Source organism: Myotis myotis, unplaced genomic scaffold, assembly GCF_014108235.1.
Source record: "Myotis myotis isolate mMyoMyo1 unplaced genomic scaffold, mMyoMyo1.p scaffold_m19_p_2, whole genome shotgun sequence".
NCBI lineage: Eukaryota > Metazoa > Chordata > Mammalia > Chiroptera > Vespertilionidae > Myotis > Myotis myotis.
The window spans coordinates 24,599,037-24,618,711 of NW_023416324.1; the positions used below are offsets into that span (position 1 = coordinate 24,599,037).

Genomic DNA, 19,675 nt, shown 5'->3' on the forward strand with positions numbered 1-19,675 from the left:
ATATGTGCAGCTGCTTGCTGCTCACATTCCCTGTAAAGACTATGTTCCTTTGGGGTGTCGGGGGGGGGGGGGGGAAGGAAAGGGGTGGCTACTAGCTTAGATGGAGAACAATAATGGTATTCACTAATATCTTTGGGATATAATTGGAAGAGCTTTCAGCATTAGCAAAACAAAACAAAATAGAAAACCATAACAAAGTCTACAAATCACACACATTGCTTTCCCCAACTACAAAAGTATGTACTATCAGAATTTTATCTTTAAAATCACTTGTTTCTGTCTGTTAAGAGCAGAACTAAGCATGCAGAAGGTAAATTAGCACAACTCACAAATATATTGGGGCATCATTATATGTCTGTGTACATATACACTGAGTGGCCAGATTATTATGACCACCCCATTAGTACAATCAAGTGAATTAGTTATGCAAATAATAAAACTTTGAGAATATTTGCTTAGGAAGTTTTCAATATTCAGTATTTTTGGAAGTGTCTATAAAGTACTGATGGGGTGATCATAATAATCTGGCCGGTCATAATAATCTGGCCACTCAGTGTATATGTGCATATGTGTATGCATGTCAGCATGAATGTGTGGGAGAGGTCGTGATGTGTGGAACAGCTGTAACACCTGGCTGCAAAAGATTTTAAAGGTTTTATTTTACCATCTGTCCCTGTTCTCTCTGAGGTAGCCTGGCACACATTAACATCTCTCAGGTGCACATCAGGCAAATCCTTAATAGTTCAATATGATTCTTCCATTCCCCTTTCCTGAGTTGTCCCCTTTCCTCATTGACTTTATTTCTATTTCACCTTTTCTCCTTAATCACTCTGAATTTGTAATTTTCCATCGTGGGGAAGAAATAATATTTCTTGGGCATCTATGTGCCATGTTACACTCATCTAGAGACATTGCCTCCATTAACCAATGGGAGCCGGAGGCAAAAGATAAAGGCAGGCAGCACTGGGCTGCCAGATCTGAAGCACAGGCCCCAGCTGGCCACCAACTAGATCTATGACAAGGTCGGCCACCCTTGGTTTACTTAAGACAGTGCAGTTTACACCTACTGCAGTGTCGGCACTCTCAACAGTACCACGTCTGGAGTAATTTACATGGTCACACCATCCATAAGCCTAGACAAGGCTGTTTAATCCTCTGGACTTAGTTTCCATAATTTGAAAAATGATACAGGATTTATGGTGGTTGTTTTTCACTGTGTTTTTGTGATTTACTTTTTTTTTTAAATTCTTGATATTTAGAGAAAGGGAAGAGAGAAACATCAATGTGAGAGCAAAATAGAGACTGGTTGCCTCCTGCATGCTCCCACTGGGGATCAAGCCTGTAACCCACGTATGACCGGGAATCAAACTAACAACCGTTTGGTGCACAGGACAGCCCAACTGAGCCATACCTGCCTGGGCTATTTCTGTGATTTCTATTTCAGTTTTAAAATTGAACTTCTAAAGTAGCCCAATTATGAAAGTAAAGATCTTTTGACCTCCCTCCCTTTTAATAAGCTAATGTATGCTTTTTACTCCAAACCATTTAGACCCAGCCTAACTATATGAGCATCGATATAAAGATCGATTTAACCGACATATAAAAGTCAGTAATAAATATCTCAGGAACTGGAAGAAATGAATCACAAGTTGGAATCAGTACAAGTTTGTTGTTGTTGTTGTTAATCCTCATCCCAGGATATGTTTTCCATTGATTTTTAGAACGAGTGGAAGGGAGGGGGAGAGACAGAAACATTGATATGAAAGAGACACATCGATTGGTTGCCTCTGGCACACACCAACCAGGGCTGGAGATTGAGCCTGCAACCGAGGTACGTGTCCTTGACTGGAATCGAACCCAAGACCCTCCAGTCCGCAGACTGATGCTCTAACCACTGAGAAAAACCAGCTAGGGCAGCACACATTTTTATATGGTGTTCGGCTTAATTCCTCTCCATCCTAGCTTGGATTTAATACATCAATTATGCCAGGCCCTAGATATTCCCCATCATGAGATCAGTTGGTATGAAACACCACAACCAAAAAACCATTTTTACCTGGGCCAAGATCTCCTATCCTAAGCATAAACAGCCCAGGAGAGATATCTGGCCACAAGATATGAAATTCCTGCATCAGGACAGAACTTGCAGTCCTGCCCTGACTGGTTTGGCTCAGTGGATAGAGCGTCGGCCTGCGGACTGAAGGTTCCCGGGTTCGATTCCGGTCAGGGGCATGTGCCTTGGTTGCGGGCCATCCCCAGTGGGGAGTGTGCAGGAGGCAGCTGATCGATGTTTCTAGCTCTCTATCCCTCTCCCTTCCTCTCTGTAAAAAACCAATAAAATATATTTTAAAAAAAAAAAACAAAAAAAAACTTGCAGTCCTGAAACATAGGCATGTTAACCATGAGGCAGCAAAGGAAAGAAAATGGATGATAAGGTGACAGAGTGGGACAACCCAATGTTCTATCACCCCATCCTCTCATATCTTAGGCAAATAAAAAAAACTGATTTTGGTGTAAATACATTTATTGATACCCATTTTATATATAGTTCAATGAAATAATCTATAAATATAAAAGCACTTTTCTTTTGGATATCACCATGGTCCATGTAAATATTCAGCAGTCAGAGTCATCTGCAGGAAGCACTCCAAGTTGCACTGTTAGGTTTACAGACCTGAATATACACATTTCATTCAACAGTGGCACTTATGTACTCAAGTGGTCCAGTGGCTTTGGAATAAATGACTACTGGGCATGTGAAGTAAAAATAATGTGTAAGTTTAAATCAACAAAAAGGGTATCAACCAACAACAAGAAGAAAAAATTATGAATTAATATGCTAGGTGAAGGAAGTACCACAGGTGACACTTGGTGTCAGAATACTGAAGACGAAGAGTGTTTAACAACACATGTGCTCTCTCCAACTCCCAGGGGACCAGTGCCTTAGGGTCATTCATGGTCAACAAAACAGCTGTACTTAAAGAATCTAGATAGCATAGAATAAAAGGTATGTAGCTGCTGGTATCGAGTTTAAAGAAAAATGAGTTAAATATTTCAATGACATAATGAGTTCCTCCCCTAGAAGGAGATTGTGGGGAAAACAATATTTTTAAAATTCCCTTTGTTACACTGATCATGATCATTTATCATATGCAGGAGAAAAGAACCCAGATATCTGGTACCCAAATCACCATTGCAAAAATTTTCTTCTGTTTTAAAATTTTTTCCTCGGTGCTTCCACTGCTGAACCTTGCCCTTGATCTGATGCAACATAAAATGTTCTCATTTCTTCAGTAACAAATACAGGAATGTCCTTTGCTGCAGTGAGACCACAAGTCTTCTGAGTTAGCAGGCAAATGCACTTAAAAGGTCTTAGGTATGCAATGTCCAAAACTGAAGTCTGAGAGGCAGTGTTAGAACTTAAGCAAGGCAGCATTTTAGAGACTACTCAACTGAAAACCTAAGTGGAACATATAAAAACTCAGTTCTATTATTTTCAACTGGTAAATGGTGGCAACATTCCATGGAAAGGATGGGTAAGCGGTGTTGTCTCCAGGTCCAAAATATCCCAACTACTTAAAGTAGGACCCCAAAGAAGAGAAACACACACTTGACTTCTGTGGCCTCTAGAATTCTTTTTTGTCATTTTTGAAAAAGAAGAAATAGTAGATTCGGTTGTAGACCACTGGTTGAAGGGGTTTTCATCCAAATGAGAAACTCTGCCCCTCGTCTCTGGTGGGACAGGCACCAGATTCCCACAAGTGGCAACTCCCATGTCCTGCAGCACGTGGCATCTGACCCTGGAGTGAAGAGTAAGCTGGCACAGAGCCCCGACAACTGGAATTCAGGCTAGATGGCATTTCGAGGCGTGCCATTGTGTGCCAATGCTTTCAGGCTGGGGACACTGGTCTGGTGACCACAGCCCCTGTGAGAAGTCACACCCACCTCAAAAACCTCATGAATAGCTTTTCGGAAACAATGGAAGTTGTAGTCTATTAAACCTGCAAGGAGAAAAAAGAAGATCAGTCCTCCTGAATGTCAACTGTGAAATTATCTACTAAGAAACATTTGGTGACAGAAAAAAAATAAATTGATATTTATTGAAAAACATACATCCAGCTGAGGAATTCCCTACACTGAAAATAAATAAAGCATATGCCCATATTGTTAACATTGGTTACCTCTGGGGCCTGGGAATAAACAGGTAAAAAAAAAAAAAGGAGTGAGGAAGGTAAATTTGCTAAGAAAATTTACAATAAAATGAAAATAAAATACTTTTTAATTATCAAGCTTTTCCTTTTACACATCTTTGGGGCAGCTAATGAAGACTGAAGGAAACAGCTAGAATAATCGCTGGCAAACTGTTCAGTAGAGCCCTGGGGTCTGGGAGGTACCAGAGGCCCCCAGCAGAGCCTCAGGCAGCCTGTACCCCACCTCAGGCAAAGCAGCTCCTTCTTCATGTTTCATGAACTGGCTTACAAGTAAAATTTTGATCAACCAAACAGTTCTATTTTATGAAAGAAATGGCTAGCTGCCCACTAACTATCCACTCTCCTCCTTTTACCTCAGAAACAGAACCCCAATTCTGCACAAGCATACTGGTGCTCAGCTGAAACGTTACACTCCGCAGGCCTCCTCGCCGTTATGTATGGCCACATGACCAATTCTGGCCACTGAGGTAAGTGTAAGTGTGTGGACCTCAGTGACGGCTCCTTTAAAAAAGGAAGAGGCTGTATTCTTTCCTCACCCCTGGTCCTCCTTAGTGACTGGAATATGGGTAAAATGGCCAAAGCTCCTGGAGCCATTCCAAACCATGAAGTGACCTTGAGAACAGAAAACAGTGCTAAGAAGGCAGAGCAGAAAGAAAAGAAATGATGCCCTCAAGGACACTGGGACACAAAGATGACACACAACAAACAAATCAAAACCATCTGGTGTCACAGTGACTGCAAACGATAAAGAAGTCCAAAGGAGGGAAAGCGAAGTGCAGGGCAAAAGCAGTCAATGAAACTTCAGAGATGAAGCAGCACTTTGGGGAAACCAGTAAGATTTCATCAGGCAGGAAAGAGGAGCAAAATTATAAGACAACAGCAGGAAGCTGGCAATCAGTACACAGCACAGGCGAAAGATGGGACAGAAACGAGTCTGACTGGAGAAAGGGGCAGAGAATTCTTGGTAGAAAGTACTGAGAATCAAGTCTAAATAAGTAGGTTAGAACCAAATTACAAAGGTCCTTCCGACATAGGAAAAAACTATAAAAGTTTTGATAAGTTCAACTACATTAAAATTTACTTCTATGCAAATGGTAAAATAAAATTAACAGTTGTGGAATGTTGAACACTGACCTGATATTTGATATTATGAAATCATTATTGTTTACCTGTATTAATGGTAATACTGCTAACGTTTGAAAAAGAATACTACCTCTTAGAGATATCTGCTGAAATCTATACAGACAAATGATTTGATGTCAGGTATCTGCTTCAAAATAATCTAGTAGAAAAAGAAGTATAGAGATGAAATAAGATTGGCTTTAATTTTGGTAATGTTGAATCTGGGTGACAGATTAAAAATGGTTCATTACATGATTTTCTCTACTTTTTTAAATATGTTTGACAGTTTTCACAACAAAAGAGTAAAAAAAAATTTCATTGGGAAAAGGACATACAGAAAACAAGAGTGACCCTATGTTGATGATTACTGAAGCAGGGAAATGGGTACATGAAGAGTCATTGTGCTGGTCTACTTTTGCGTACATCTGAAAATTTCCATAATCAAGAATTTAAAAAAATTTTAAACAGAATGGAGAAAAATAAAGAAATCCTAAGAAGTACAAAAAAGATAGAGTACAAAAAAGATCAGTACAAAAAAGCAAAAGAATAAGAAGAGGTAAATCACCAAAGAAGAAACCTGATCAGGCATAAAAAGGTAATTAATTGCTTGCCCTAACTAGTAAAAGAAGTAAAAATTAGAGCCAAATGAGATGTTATTTCACTTACCTGACTGATAGTGACTAAACAGTCTTAACAACATCAAGTATTACCACGGACATAAAGTGACAAGAACTACCACACAATGCTAACAGGCGTGAAAATGGTAAAACCACTTTGGAGAGCAATGTCTTTTTAAAAATGATGTTCTGGCCCAACCGTCATGGCTCAGTGGTTGAGTGATCCAGGAGGTCACGGTTGGATTCCCTGCCAGTGCACATGCCTGGGTTGCAGGTTCGATCCCTGGTAGGGAGTACAGGAAGCAGCCGATCAATGATGTTTCTCTCTCATCATTGATGTTTCTCTCTATATATCCTTCTCCCTTCCTCTAAAATCAATAAAAATATTTTTAAAAAATGAATGAACTAGATAGAGCTATATGTTATCAATATGGATAAATCTCAAAAACAATTTTGCAGAAAACACTATTTACATTTTTAGATCATTTATACTCTATACTTTATAGATAGATGTGAAGTAAATGAATAAATCATGCATGGGGAAAAATAAAACACTACAAGTGCAAAGGAGGGGTTTTCAATTGAGAAATAACACAGAAGACACAAAGGGCATACATGTATTTGTCATGTGTTACTTCTTTTTTTTTTTTTAATATATTTTATTGATTTTTTACAGAGAGGAAGGGAGAGAGATAGAGAGTTAGAAACATCGATGAGAGAGAAACATCGATCAGCTGCCTCCTGCACATCTCCCACTGGGGATGTGCCCGCAACCCAGGTACATGCCCTTGACCGGAATCGAACCTGGGACCCTTGAGTCCGCAGGCCGACGCTCTATCCACTGAGCCAAACCGGTTTCGGCCATGTGTTACTTCTTAAGCTCAAAGAAATATAAACATTTTTATTTTATCCAAAAAGTTACACATATCTGAAATAATTCATTATTATTAACATTAATGAAAGAATAGTAATCATTTAATATTAATTAACATTAAGATCTCAGGGAGAAGAGCAGGGACTTGTTGCAGTGAATAATGGAGAGCTATTGTAGATCCATAAGTAATAACATACGTAATTTTCTGAATTCTAGTCTTCCTTTGGAATAAAAGATGATACATACAAGCCTTCTATATATATCCAGAGATGGGCAAAGGTAGGTTTATGGTTATTCATATAAAAATAATACAACTAATAATAACACAAGAATACAACTCTTTTCATGTACTCACAACTCTAAACCTACTTTTGCCCACCCCGGTATATGCTGAATGCATAATCTCAAGTACAAAGCTGCTGCAGCACCATAAGCCTAGAGGGATGAGGTCCTATGACAGTGGAAAGAAAAAGAAAACCGCCCTAGCCAGTTTGGCTCAGTGGATAGCATCAGCCTGTGAGCTGAAGGGTCCCAGGTTCAATTCTTGTCAAGGGCACATGTCCAGGTTTCGGGTTTGAACCCCAGTGGGGGGCGTGCAGGAGGCAGCCTATCAATGATTCTATCTCCCTCTCCCTTCCTCTCTGAAATCAATAAAAATATATTTTAAAAAATAAAAAAGAAAATCCAAGAAACAGTTCCAAGAAACAAATGATAAGATTTGGTGAAAATTCAATGTAAGCCATACAGGAAAAGAATGGGGAAAAAGAGAACAATGAATGCCCTCTATCTGCAAGAGCCCCTTCAGCCATGCCACCACACAACAAGATAGCTAAGTTTGGACACCAAAAAAATGTCAAAACTAGTAACAGAAGTAGGGTGCCAGGAAGGCCATGAAACAAAGGCCTTCAACAGTTTTTGACACCTGGGTAAGATAATAGTCAAATATTCAATTAAATGTAGACGTCTTACTAATAGCAGCTCCAAACATGGGACAGGAATGTGGCCCAAGTCAGAGCTGCAGATGTGAATTTTCCAACCAACCACATAAAGAAGATTATCTGAAGCCATGGCTTGGATGAGCCGACCTGGAGAATAAGAGAAGCAAGCAGAAAGACTTGATGCTGAGGAACACTCAGCACCTAGAAAAAGGAAAACAATCAGAGAAACAAACACATAAAACAATCCATAGGGGTTAGGCTTAGGGAAGCCAAGAGAGAAAAAAGCTTCAAGGTTGGAGAGGCTTCAGAAGGCTGAAGAAGCCACAGAATGAGAAAAGGCCACTGGCAGCAAGGAGGTAACCTGGTAACCTAGCTCAGGAAGAAGCCAAATGGCAGGCAGCTGGGTAATGAAAAGATCTGCAATAAGAGACTGGAGTAAAGAACTTGATTTAATACAGCAGATCAAACGAAGGAAGGAGTAAGTCTGACTAAATATGGAAGGGAAGGGAGAAAAGTAGTTTGAGCTTTTAATCATCTAACACAGTCATTTTCAACCTTTTTCATCTCATAGCACACATAAACTAGTTACTAAAATTCTGCAGCACACCAAAAAATATTTTTCCCCTATCTGAAAAAATATAATAAAAGCATAATATGCTAATTAGACCGGATAGCCGAATGACCTTCAGGATGTCCTTCCAGGCGACCTTCCAGACAAAGCCATGGCTGTGAGGGCTGAGGCAAGCTGCCATGGCTGCGAGAGCCAAGTCCCTTGCACGAATTTCGTGCATCAGGCCTCTAGTATAGGTATAATTTTGATTCATTCACACAAGACAGCTACTGTTACCAGTTGTCACTTTTTTTATCTGACAATCTAAGGGGAAAGAGGTCAGTGCCCTAAGTAGTCAATACTGCGTGTTTTAAAAATCCTTGCGGCACACCAGTTAAAAATCACAGTTCTAACACTGCAGTATTATTTTCTCATTTTCAAGAACCTAAGAAATTATAACAAGAGGACTTAACATAAAAACAGCATTTTTAAAATGCCATTACCTTTTCGTTCAAAACTTTCTTCCCTAAGAATGCAAACCAGTGCCAAAAATTTAGTCACTTCCTTTAAATAAAGGACAGTTGTGTTATTCAGCTTGATAATTGCCATAGATTCTTTGTCATAAGCACTTCCACTGCCATCTTCCTTTAACCTGTTTTAAAAGAAAGTATTATTCATTACAGGGTTCCCAACGAAGTATTTTGTCACATTTCATTTGCACAATGACATGTCTTTCCACCCAGTTTCCCAAATGTGTTTTGAGAAAGAAGAATACGGGCTTAAATATATTGGCACAGAAGTTCTCGTTTAGGTGTATAGGGTTCCCAGACCTTGATGCAGCATCCCATGCATTCACACCTTCATCTTGTTTACCTAAAATGCATGGAATACAGCCATTTAGGTAAATTTTCCCTCACGCTAATCTGTACTGACAGAGTCTGCAAATAAAGAAGGACCAAAATACAAAAACTGCCATTAGTGAAAAAAGAGTAAGGAAAAAAACTAAAATAGTCTATCAAAGATACTGAGGAATCCTGATGCCTATAAAGTGAGTCTTACAGGTTCTGAAAGCTTTCATTTATTAAATTAGAATTGACATTCTAGAATTGTTATATGAAGTCCCCCTTCAAAAAATGTAAATTAATAGTCAAGTAAGAAAGCAAATTAAACTATAATAAAGCACACCAAAGTGCATGCATACATTGTGTTAATGAGATAAAAATTTGGCTTACAAAGTTTAGATTTGTTTTAAAGAAAAAACAAATGTTCTATTAATTTTTTTATTTTTTGCTGATTTTTAGAAAGGGAGAGGGAAAGAGAAACATCGATGTGATAGCAAAACATCAAACTGCTGTCTCCTGCATGCCCCCTTCCAGGGATTAAGCCCACAACTGGGCATGTGCCCTGACCAGGAATCATACTGGCAACCTTTTGGTGCACGGGACAATACCCAACCGAGGCACAGCAGCCAGGGGTAATTCATCCACTTTTTAAAATTAGAAATGGAAACATGAAACTTTACTGAATAATATAAACAGACATCTCACTTCATTATGGAAAGAATCAAAACAAAGGAGAGCATGTAATCACAAAAGTGATAAGTAGAAATGGAAGACAAGAATAGACAAGAACAGGTGAGACAAATGCATTTTCCTACTCGGAGGTAGTTGGAGAAAGACACTGACAAATTAGGCAGAAAGACCAAGGTCAAGGGTAGGAACAGAGAAATGAAAGAGGAGTTTAGATGGAGCAGAGACCAACAGATAAAGGACATAGGTATCAGAAAGCAAAGGCAATGTTATAACATCAGAAAGTGGGTTGGAAGTGCTGGTGTTAACATATTAAGGCAGTGATTTTCAAACTTTTTCATGTCACACAGAAACTAATTACTAAAATTCTGCAGTACACCTAAAAATGTATTATATTTTTTGACAATCTGACAATTTTAAAAAAGGCGTAACTTTGATTCATTCACACCGGATGGCTGTTGTTGTGCTGGCTGTTGTCCTTTTTTTTTTTTACTTGACAATCGGAGGGAAAAGAGGTGAGTGCCCTGACTAAACCATCAGGTATTACATGTTTTAAAGTTTTTTGCAACCTGGCCAGCGTAGCACAATGGCTGAGTGTCAACCTATGAACCAAAAAGTCACAGTTCGATTTCTGGTCAAGGGCACATGTCCAGGTTGCAGGCTCGATCCCTAGTAGGGGCCATGCAGTAGGCAGCTGATCAATGATTCTCTCATCATTGATGTTTCTATCTCTTTCTCCCCCTCCATTCCTCTCTGAAATCATAAAAATATATTTTTTTAAATAAAATAAAAATTCTTGCAGCCATCTGTGTGTCTGCCACAGCACACCTGGTGAAAATCACTGTATTAGGGAATCAGGGCTATCAAAGGCAACACAGGTTTTGGGCTTTTAAAATACCAGTAATTCGCCAGTTTTCACTCATCCCTCTGGGATAATGTACAAAATCACACCTTTACTGGCTTTTATAAATTTCTGTATAGTTTGGTGAATTTACATAAAGGGAGAGTTTGTAATTTAGAGATTTACTTTGGAAACTCATATAGGTCAAAATTTTATACGTATAAATCCTTCTAACATCCAAAATTCCAACTCCTTAAGGACCCTCATTCCACAAAGCCTCCAGTTAAGTTAGGAACAGTACTCACTCTGTTACTCAAGATGTCTTAAATAAATTAACCTCGTGTTTTTATCTAGCTAAGTTCCCTAAATGAGAAGACGAAGTGCAAACCCCCTCAAATAATGACAGGAGAAAGTCTGGCCCTAGTCACACTTTTTCAACCATTCTTGTTCATTCTCGCTGAAGGAGTAAAACCCAGCAGCCCACCTACAGAGAAATCATGCTCCAAGTTGAAGTACTATGGTCAGAACGAGTCTACTTCAGACAGTACTTGCTGGAGGCCTCAGCAATTAATCCCTCTGAAAAATCAAACTAGTAGTTTTCCACCGGAGATCTTACAGAAATACGTACATAACTTACCCATATATACAAGACACATCAATTACAACATCAATCATGTCACAGCAAAGTTCATAAGACTGCATATCCACAGGAGAACTGTCTGTTGCAATGTAGATTTTGCTGACAACATCAAAGAGAAAAGCTTTTTCAATACCTGAATTCTTGGAAAAACAAAATGGAGGAAGTGTTCAGTTTTTTTTTTAAGAATTACAATTTGCAACTTATCAAAGATCTTGAATTATTGATGAACATCCAAGGACATTTTTAATGACACAACCCAATTCCAAAATAACCAAATAGTACTGGGGAAAGTGACACTTCTGTTAGCCAAAGAATAAAAGTGAACTTATTTCTCTGCTGATTTACTGACATAATTGCATCATCAGTCAGTCAAGTTTGTTTTTTCTCTCTCCTTTTCACTTGAATGATTTTCTAAGACATCATAAATAAAATTAACAAAACAAAGAAATCCTCCAAAAATCAAGCCATGCTACATTTTCAGTAACCTTTTCTTGTTACAATAATCAGTATCTGATCTGAATGACCCGGACACCAGAGGATTTTATATGACCATTAGCAAATCATAAAATATTAGTTATATTAGATGTCAACATCTAGCATAACCCAAAAGCCCAAAAGAACTCGAGATCACTACACACTAAGTCCTTCAAAGTAATGCTTAGAAAATATAATGAAGATTACTAAATTTATTGGAGGGATATCTTTATTTTTTACTTACTAAATTGACTGGAGTGACATTAGTCAACATGAATATATAGGTTTCATGAGTGATTGTCTGTTACAAGATCTGTATATTGTACCATGTGCCCACCACCCAAAGTCAAATTTTCCTCCTGTCACCTCATATTAAGACCCTCTTCTATATCCACCCCCTTAATTAAGCTGAATTCCTCAAAATGCATGAATGTAAAATGATACTAAGGTTAGCAAGTAAATGAAAAGATCAATTTTTCAATGTGACCTCCATTAATGCAGAGAAATAAACTAAGCCAAATTCCCAAAACCCAGTCTTTTCCAATTGCTTTTCCAGTTACTTGTTTCAGGAAACAGACATCATGAAGATATTTTTTCATTTAAAAAGCATGAGGAGCCCTAACCGGTTTGGCTCAGTGGATAGAGCATCGGCCTGCGGACTGAAAGGTCCCAGGTTCGATTCCGGTCAAGGGCATGTACCTTGGTTGCGGGCACATCTCCAGTAGGAGGTGCGCAGGAGGCAGCTGATCGATGTTTCTCTCTCATCAATGTTTCTAACTCTCTATCCCTCTCCCTTCCTCTCTGTAAAAAAATCAATAAAATATATTCTTTAAATAAATAAATAAATAAATAAAAAGCATGAGGAAATTTTTCATCAATTCATTTTAAGATAAAAAGGGTAAGTCCTAAGGAAAGAATTCAGAAAATAACTCAAGCCTTTTTTAATGTTTTTATTTATGTTATCTGTTAAGTGCGTCGTTAGTCTTTCAACTCAATTCAAGCCATTTTTGGAGAATTTGATAATACAAATATGTTCAATGAAAATGAAATCAAAACTATAGTGAATTAAATAGCTCACTTACTGATATAAAAATATTTAATAGGTTTTCCAAGGTCGGCAGTTGTGGAATGAGTTTCTGTACCACCTTACTAAAGGCTTCAAATATTGAATGGTCATAGATACTAGTCAAATAAAAGCTGAAAAACAATACAGTTTGATTAATTTGAAAAATTTCAAGTTTGGTGACAATGATCATAATACACAAAATTTTAAGTTTCTTAACATTTTATTTCAGTAAATTAAAAGCTTTTTATCTTGCCTACCATTCCCATAGTTCAAGATGACAAATGCAGTGTCCCCACCTGGTTTGTAGCTATCCATCCCTTCTATTGCATTTATACAAAAGGCATTTGAGGTACTACCCAGGAAAGCATTTTCAGATGCAGAAACTTGAATATTCACCTAAGCCCTTGCAATTTGATCCAAAAAGCTTAGTTTCTTAAGCTTATTACTGACAAAAATCAAAAGAAAGCTTAGAGGAGATAGGTGACATTTAGCAAATAAGTATGTAATTCAGGACTCTACCAAAATGTCACCTCCTCAGAAAGTTCTTTCCTGATCCTTCTACCTAAAATAGTACCTCTGTACCATCGCTTTCCCTAATTTTTCTTCATAGCACTGACAAGAACTTAAAATTACACTCTACATTTATTTATAAGTGCTTTTGATCTGTCTCATTCATTAGAATGTAAGCTCCATGAGGACAGAGATTGTCAGTCAGTCTTCTTTGTAGCTGCAAGCCCACTACCCTAAACAGTGCTCATAATATTTGAATAAATAAAAGATACAACTGATGCTTAGGATGTATGTAAATAACTTATTAGGAAGGATGGCAGCTGGGGCCTCACAGAGAGGGGAAGCCTAAAAGGATGTAAGGTAGAGAAGTAACATCTATATATTTAGTGAAACACGTATTTGAGAATGAGAGAGAGAGAGATGCCTTTAACAATTTAAACAGGATGAAAAATCCTACCTGCTTTTTCACCCAGTGAGTATAATCTTCATTATGTAGTTGTATCTATGACACATTTATAAGTACATACTGCAAAGTCAGAAACACAGAACTGAGTGTATCATATGTTACAGGTAATTTAAAGATACTTTCAAGGAGCTGACCTAAGAGCTTAACAAGATAGGGCTCTACTCTTGACGTGAGAGCAAAGGAATAGGTGAGGCCAAGATGACCCCCTAAAGGCACTGAAGACACAGGAATATTTTAGTGTTTCCTTTAGTCAAAAAGATTAGCAATGTGAGAAGGTGTGCAGGGGCAGTGAGGCTTGGAGGTGGGCAGGGACAGAGAGAACAGGGCATTTTCGAATGCCATGTTTCTGGAAACCAGAAATCAAATGGTGCCTCATCCACAGGCCTGCTAGTAGTTATTAAAAGCTTGATGCAGAATCCTGAGGTTAACAAGGCCTAGAGCCCTATAACGCACCAGGGAAAGGGACAGTATGCACCACTGGGATGGGATGCCCTGGGAAGGGACACAGCCATGGTGTAGAGCAATGGTTCTCAACCTTGGCTGCACATTAGAATCCCCTGGGAATCTTTTTGTGATTCCCAGGGGATTCTAATGTGCAGCCAAGGTTGAGAACCACTGGTGTAGAGGATTAGGATTCCTATGGGCATTGGGGAACACAGGACAATCATGGCTTAAAATCCACTAATAGTGGATTCCCAAAAAATGATTGGGGAGACACTGCCACTTTCTCTTACAAATACTGTTGATTATTTTTAATACATAAATTACTTACAAACATTAAAAATTTTTAATCTAGGTAAACTAGAGCTCAATGAGAGTTTTCTGTAAGATTTTCTAGAAGAACAACTGAAAGACCTTGGAGTCTGAGGCCCTAGTGAGTATTTCAGGATGGGGGTGGCTTGAGCCTATAAGGAAGTCATTGTAACAGACCAAGGATAAGGAAATAGCGACACATGAATTTCTCCCCTGCTTCCCGTTTAAGCTGTTTATAACAGTAGCTGTTTATATCATCGAGAGGACATTTTCTTGGGAACTTTCTATTACTCATTCCTACCTATAGCACACAAAAATATGTTAATAATTTCTTAATGGTCTTTAATTATGAATCAGTTCTTCAAACTTAATTGAAGCCCTAAGCAGATTTATAGGATAAACCCACCTAACCCAAACTTTAGAGTTTCATAAAAGCATACAGTGTTTAAAAAAATATAAACAAGATACATTAAAGTCATCACTTGAATGTATAAAAGGCTCTTCTACTAAGAAAAATACTGTAAAAATTCAAGCTACAGGGATCTACAGCAAATGTGACAGAGAGTCCTTGAACTGAGGTAAGAAAAAAAAAGAAAAGATGAAACCAAGAGGGGGAAGTCCCAAAACAGTTTTATGCCATGAGGAAAAAGCCTGATTCCAGTCTCTTGGGATGAATCTGTAAAAGCACCAACAGAAAGACTTCACATGACTTCAACCTCCAGGAAAATACAAAAAAAAAAGAGGGAAAGTACCTCCTCAATAACATCAGGTTCCCAAAACTGCTTGAATTCAACAAAGAAGAGATCAAAAACATTACAGAATTGGGAAGGATATACTGGTAACAGAAAGCTTTGTGTTTGTAATGACAGAGATGGGAATACATTGACACATTTTTCAGGGCTCATATCAAACACACATGTTGTTGTTACCTAAGGTGGAGTTTTTCTAGCCCAGCATCTGCAAGGTCATCATTGGCCCTTTGATGAATGTCCCTCTGTGTTTCTATTTTGTGATCATCAGACAGACCATCAACTTTGTGAATAAAAACCTCAAAATTCATGTCTGGATTAACTTTGTAGGCTTTAGAAACAGTAATGTGAAGTCTTGTTAAAGCCTCCATGTAGTCATCCTGTAAGTCAGAAAAAAAATAGTTTTTTTTAAAAGTAATCTTATCAAAGTCAAGTAATGAGTTAAGAAAGCCTCAAAACACCTCTTTCCCCAACCACAGAAAATATATTACCCTAACTATTCATACTCAAACAAATACATTAACTTTCACCACTCAACAGATCTTTAATCTAAGATTAAAAAATTCAATTACCAAGTAAATGTTGTAATTTTTGATACTGATAATATAAGGAAAGAAAAAGGGAAATGGACATTTCTTCCCAATAGACTTTTTGAAGTAATCCCAGCTCTGCCATTATTAGATGTATGACTTTAAGCAGGTTGCTTAAGACTGTGATCTCAGTTTACTCATCCATAAAACTGGAACTACAGTACATTCCTCAGAGTTTGTAAAAGATAAATTACATTGGATCAGCTCTGTGAAAGCACCCATTCCAGAGCCTGTCACTCAGAAAGCACTCCTAACTAATGCACTCGTATAAAAAGGAAGCTTCTTAAGACGTGTCCCATTTTTTATCTGAGGGCCTGCCACTTGCTAGGCCCTTAATAAATGCTTGTTAAGCTAAACTCAATTTAGACAATTAAGGACACTATTCACTTTAATATTTACTCAGTTCCATATTCTTATATTATGGGCACTGATGAGATCTTTTCAGTGAGTGACATCATTATTGTAATAGTTACTGAAGTACAGCAACTTCTACTATTAACAAATAAAAGTGGAAAGCTGCTCATGAACTAGAACTCAGGGATATAAACCACATCTCCTAATCATCTGCTATTCTGTACTCTCACAAAGCCATGCTTGCTCACAAAGCACCTTCACAGCTGCATCTCTTGTACTGCTAGGGAATCTACTGGCAAAAAAATAAGCTGCAAGAAGCACATGACAAAAAAGATAAACAACTCTGTCTTGTTTCTACATCTTTTGCCACCAGAGAAGAAAAATAAATCAACAATGATTCCCCCAACTACCTGTGCATCAATGACATATATCAATGCTCCTGTTCCCCTGAAGATCATCTCGTAGTCAAAAGTTGGGTCAAAAAAGTCCATTTGCCCAGGAAAATCCCATATTTGGAAATTCACAAAGGAACTATTAGAAATGTCATCTTTATAAATCTTGTTGGTACTTTCCAAGAAGAGGGTCTCGTTGGGTGACATTTTATGAAACACCACCTGTTAAAAGAAAAACAATTTTATGACTATTCAACTTTGTATCAAAAGTTAAAAAATCTACCCTGAATTAACATAATTTAAAGAACCTAATCCACTTATTGGCATGCCTACATTAGGCTCCAATATAGTCAGAAATGGAAAATGAGTTTGCAGTCTCGTGGAAGAAACAAAACAAAGACAGTAATTATACCAAGTGGAAAGTGATATATGGGGGATACAGGAGTAATTGACAGGGAAACCCCTGAGAAAAGAAATGGTAAAGACAATTGTTAAGTATCACAATAATTGCAATCCATGCAACTCTAACACAAAACTAATTTGCCTCTCTCTCTCAGTTACTTTCTAAAAGAGAAAAATGGACAGTCACTCCCAAGATTTAGTCAGTAATATTAATACGAAACGGATTAAGATTAGTTTGCTAAATACCTACAATAAATGTACCCAAATTTTGCTGTAGAGGTAGGTGAAAAGCAAGCAACCCAGTAAACTGGAAAGATGACTACTTTTCGAAAACATTATCTCTGCACATTATCACAGGAAGGTTTATTTTGGACAGACCTTTGCAACCGAGTGGAAAGGGCAAAGGGGAAGGAATCTGGCCTTTCAGGACCAGGTCACCCGTGCCTCTCTGCATTCCCCTTGCGAAAAAGTGCACAGCCCTCCCTTCGGTCCCGACAGGCCCTCCTAAGTGAAAGCAAATGCACTGACAAGGGTCTGCAAATATTCTCAGCCACACAGTCAGGGGTAATGCCACCAGCGACTATACTCGCCAGGCCGCAAGTACTAACGTAAGTGGAATAACACCCCCAGTGATGTTAACAGTACGACAGCCTTCTGCATTAGCAAAAGAACAAACCAATGGCCGTGACTTCATCGCAACTCCTTTGGACGCTGCTCGCTGGGGCTCACCTGGCAGCCCTGCAGACCCAGGCCGCCTGGAGTGCGCGGCGCACACACACACACACACACACACACACACACACACACACACACACACACGGCAGGGGAGGGAGTCCGTGAAGTTCTCCAAGTAGGAACTGGGGGGTAGGGGCTGGTTCCCGGGAGGCGGAGGTCCCCCGCGGTGCCACGGGCACCTGCCTCCTGCCGGCCAGTTTCGCCTTCGGGGACCCGCTCGGCCTCCGCAGACTTGGGCGTGGACTCACCGGTCGGGGTCCTCGCGCGGGCCGCGCCCGGGGCTCTGCTTCTCAGAGGAAACGCGCGGGGGGCCAGCCCTGCGGCCAGCGCCGGCCGCCGCCCTCTCCGGGGGGCCTCTCCCGCGCGGCGGCCACCCGCGTCCCCGGGGAGGGGCGGAGGGGCGGAGGGACGCGGCGCGGCCCCACTCACCTTCTGGATGGAGGACTTGCCGCTGCGCCGGAGCCCCATGAGCAGAATCCGCGGCTTGGAGCTGTCCGCGCCCCCCGGGCCACAGCCTCCGCCGGCCCCCGCCCCGACCCCGCCGCCCGCAACTGCCGCCTCCTCTTCCTCCTCCTCCACGCCGTAGCCGAAGTCCTTGGGGAACGAGTCCGCCGCGCCGTAACTGCCGGCAAGGGGCGTCTCCTCCGCCCCGTACTGCAGGGACATGGTGCTGGACCGCCGACACCCGCGCCCTGACAGGCCAGGCCAGGCCAGGCCGAGCCAGGCCGCCGCCTCCCCAATTCGCCGCCGCCGCCGCCCCCGGCAGCCGCCACCGCCGTGCGGCCCGCTCCCGCCCCCATCCCGGCCCTCATTGGCTCCGCTCCGAGGCCAGCCGCTCATTGGCTGCAGGAGCTGCCATTCGGGGGCAGCAGGGTAGGTGGTGCCCGTCACGTGCCCGGAATCACCTGACTCGGAACAGAGGAGGGGGAGGAGGAGTCACGAGGAGGGTGGCCCCGCCGGGCCGAGCCTTTCGCTCTCCGCCCCAGCCAGCACCTCGGTCCTGCCCAGCCACGCACATTGTTTCTCACCGCTCTCCTGACTTCCTTGGAGCTCCGGAGGCCATCGCAACGAGAGATGCTTTCTGGGCATTTGGAAGAATTGATTGTCCTTCCAGTACAATTGTACTCGCTCAAACCAACATTTATTGATGTCCGCGAAGTCCTGGGACACCAAACTGGAACCGACCCTGACCCTGCCCGCTTCACTCCAGTTCGAAGATGAATAGCGTAAGTAGTCTCGGTACGAGGTACGAGTGGGAAGGGCACAGAGACAGACTGTAATGCTCGGGAGTTGAGAGGGTGAGAAAGTCTACAAGAAGCTGTTGTCTGAGCTGGTCCTTGAATGGATGGATTGGTTGGGAAATGCAAAGGTATGGAGGAGGAGCCATTCAGGTTGAGGGCAAACCTCAAACAAGGCAGTCCCGGGTGTGTATACAGTTAATTCTAGCAGGTAGGACATCTTTCTTCAGCAAATCACTGACAAGAGGATACTGCTGCCCCTTCAAACTCAACATGACTCAATTTCCCCTCCTTCCCACCTAGTGAAAATCTACTCCAGTAATTCCATCCCCCACAGAGACCAAAGGAATACACAATGAAAGCAAATCAAGATGAATGCTATCAAGTGTTTCGAGAAGGCTAGAGGAATTTTCACCCTTGACAGGTGTTAGAATTGGACATTTGAGAAAAGAGGATCTTCCTCTTCCAGTGGGGATGGTGGTGGTGGTACTGATCTTCCAAGTTAAGAAGGGAAAGCATGTTCATGCAGGTCTGGGACTTGATGTCTGAATCTAGAGGTTACAGGTAGGACTCATCTTTAGAGATCTAGTCCAACTCTCACCTAAAGAGAACCCACTATACAGC

The 19,675-nt window shown here is 40.5% G+C and overlaps 1 protein-coding gene across 1 annotated transcript; it reads right to left on the reverse strand.

The window, feature by feature from the left end:
- Positions 1-2,506: 2,506 nt before the first annotated feature.
- On the reverse strand, positions 2,507-18,597 carry RRAGC (Ras related GTP binding C). Its single transcript, XM_036347472.1, has 7 exons — positions 18,243-18,597; positions 16,695-16,898; positions 15,521-15,720; positions 12,879-12,993; positions 11,320-11,462; positions 8,816-8,964; positions 2,507-4,001 (listed from the first exon to the last, which is right to left on the reverse strand). Exons 1-7 carry the CDS (start codon positions 18,477-18,479, stop codon positions 3,850-3,852), a joined length of 1,200 nt encoding a protein of 399 aa, XP_036203365.1. The 5' UTR covers positions 18,480-18,597; the 3' UTR covers positions 2,507-3,849.
- Between the last annotated feature and the right edge of the window lie 1,078 nt (positions 18,598-19,675).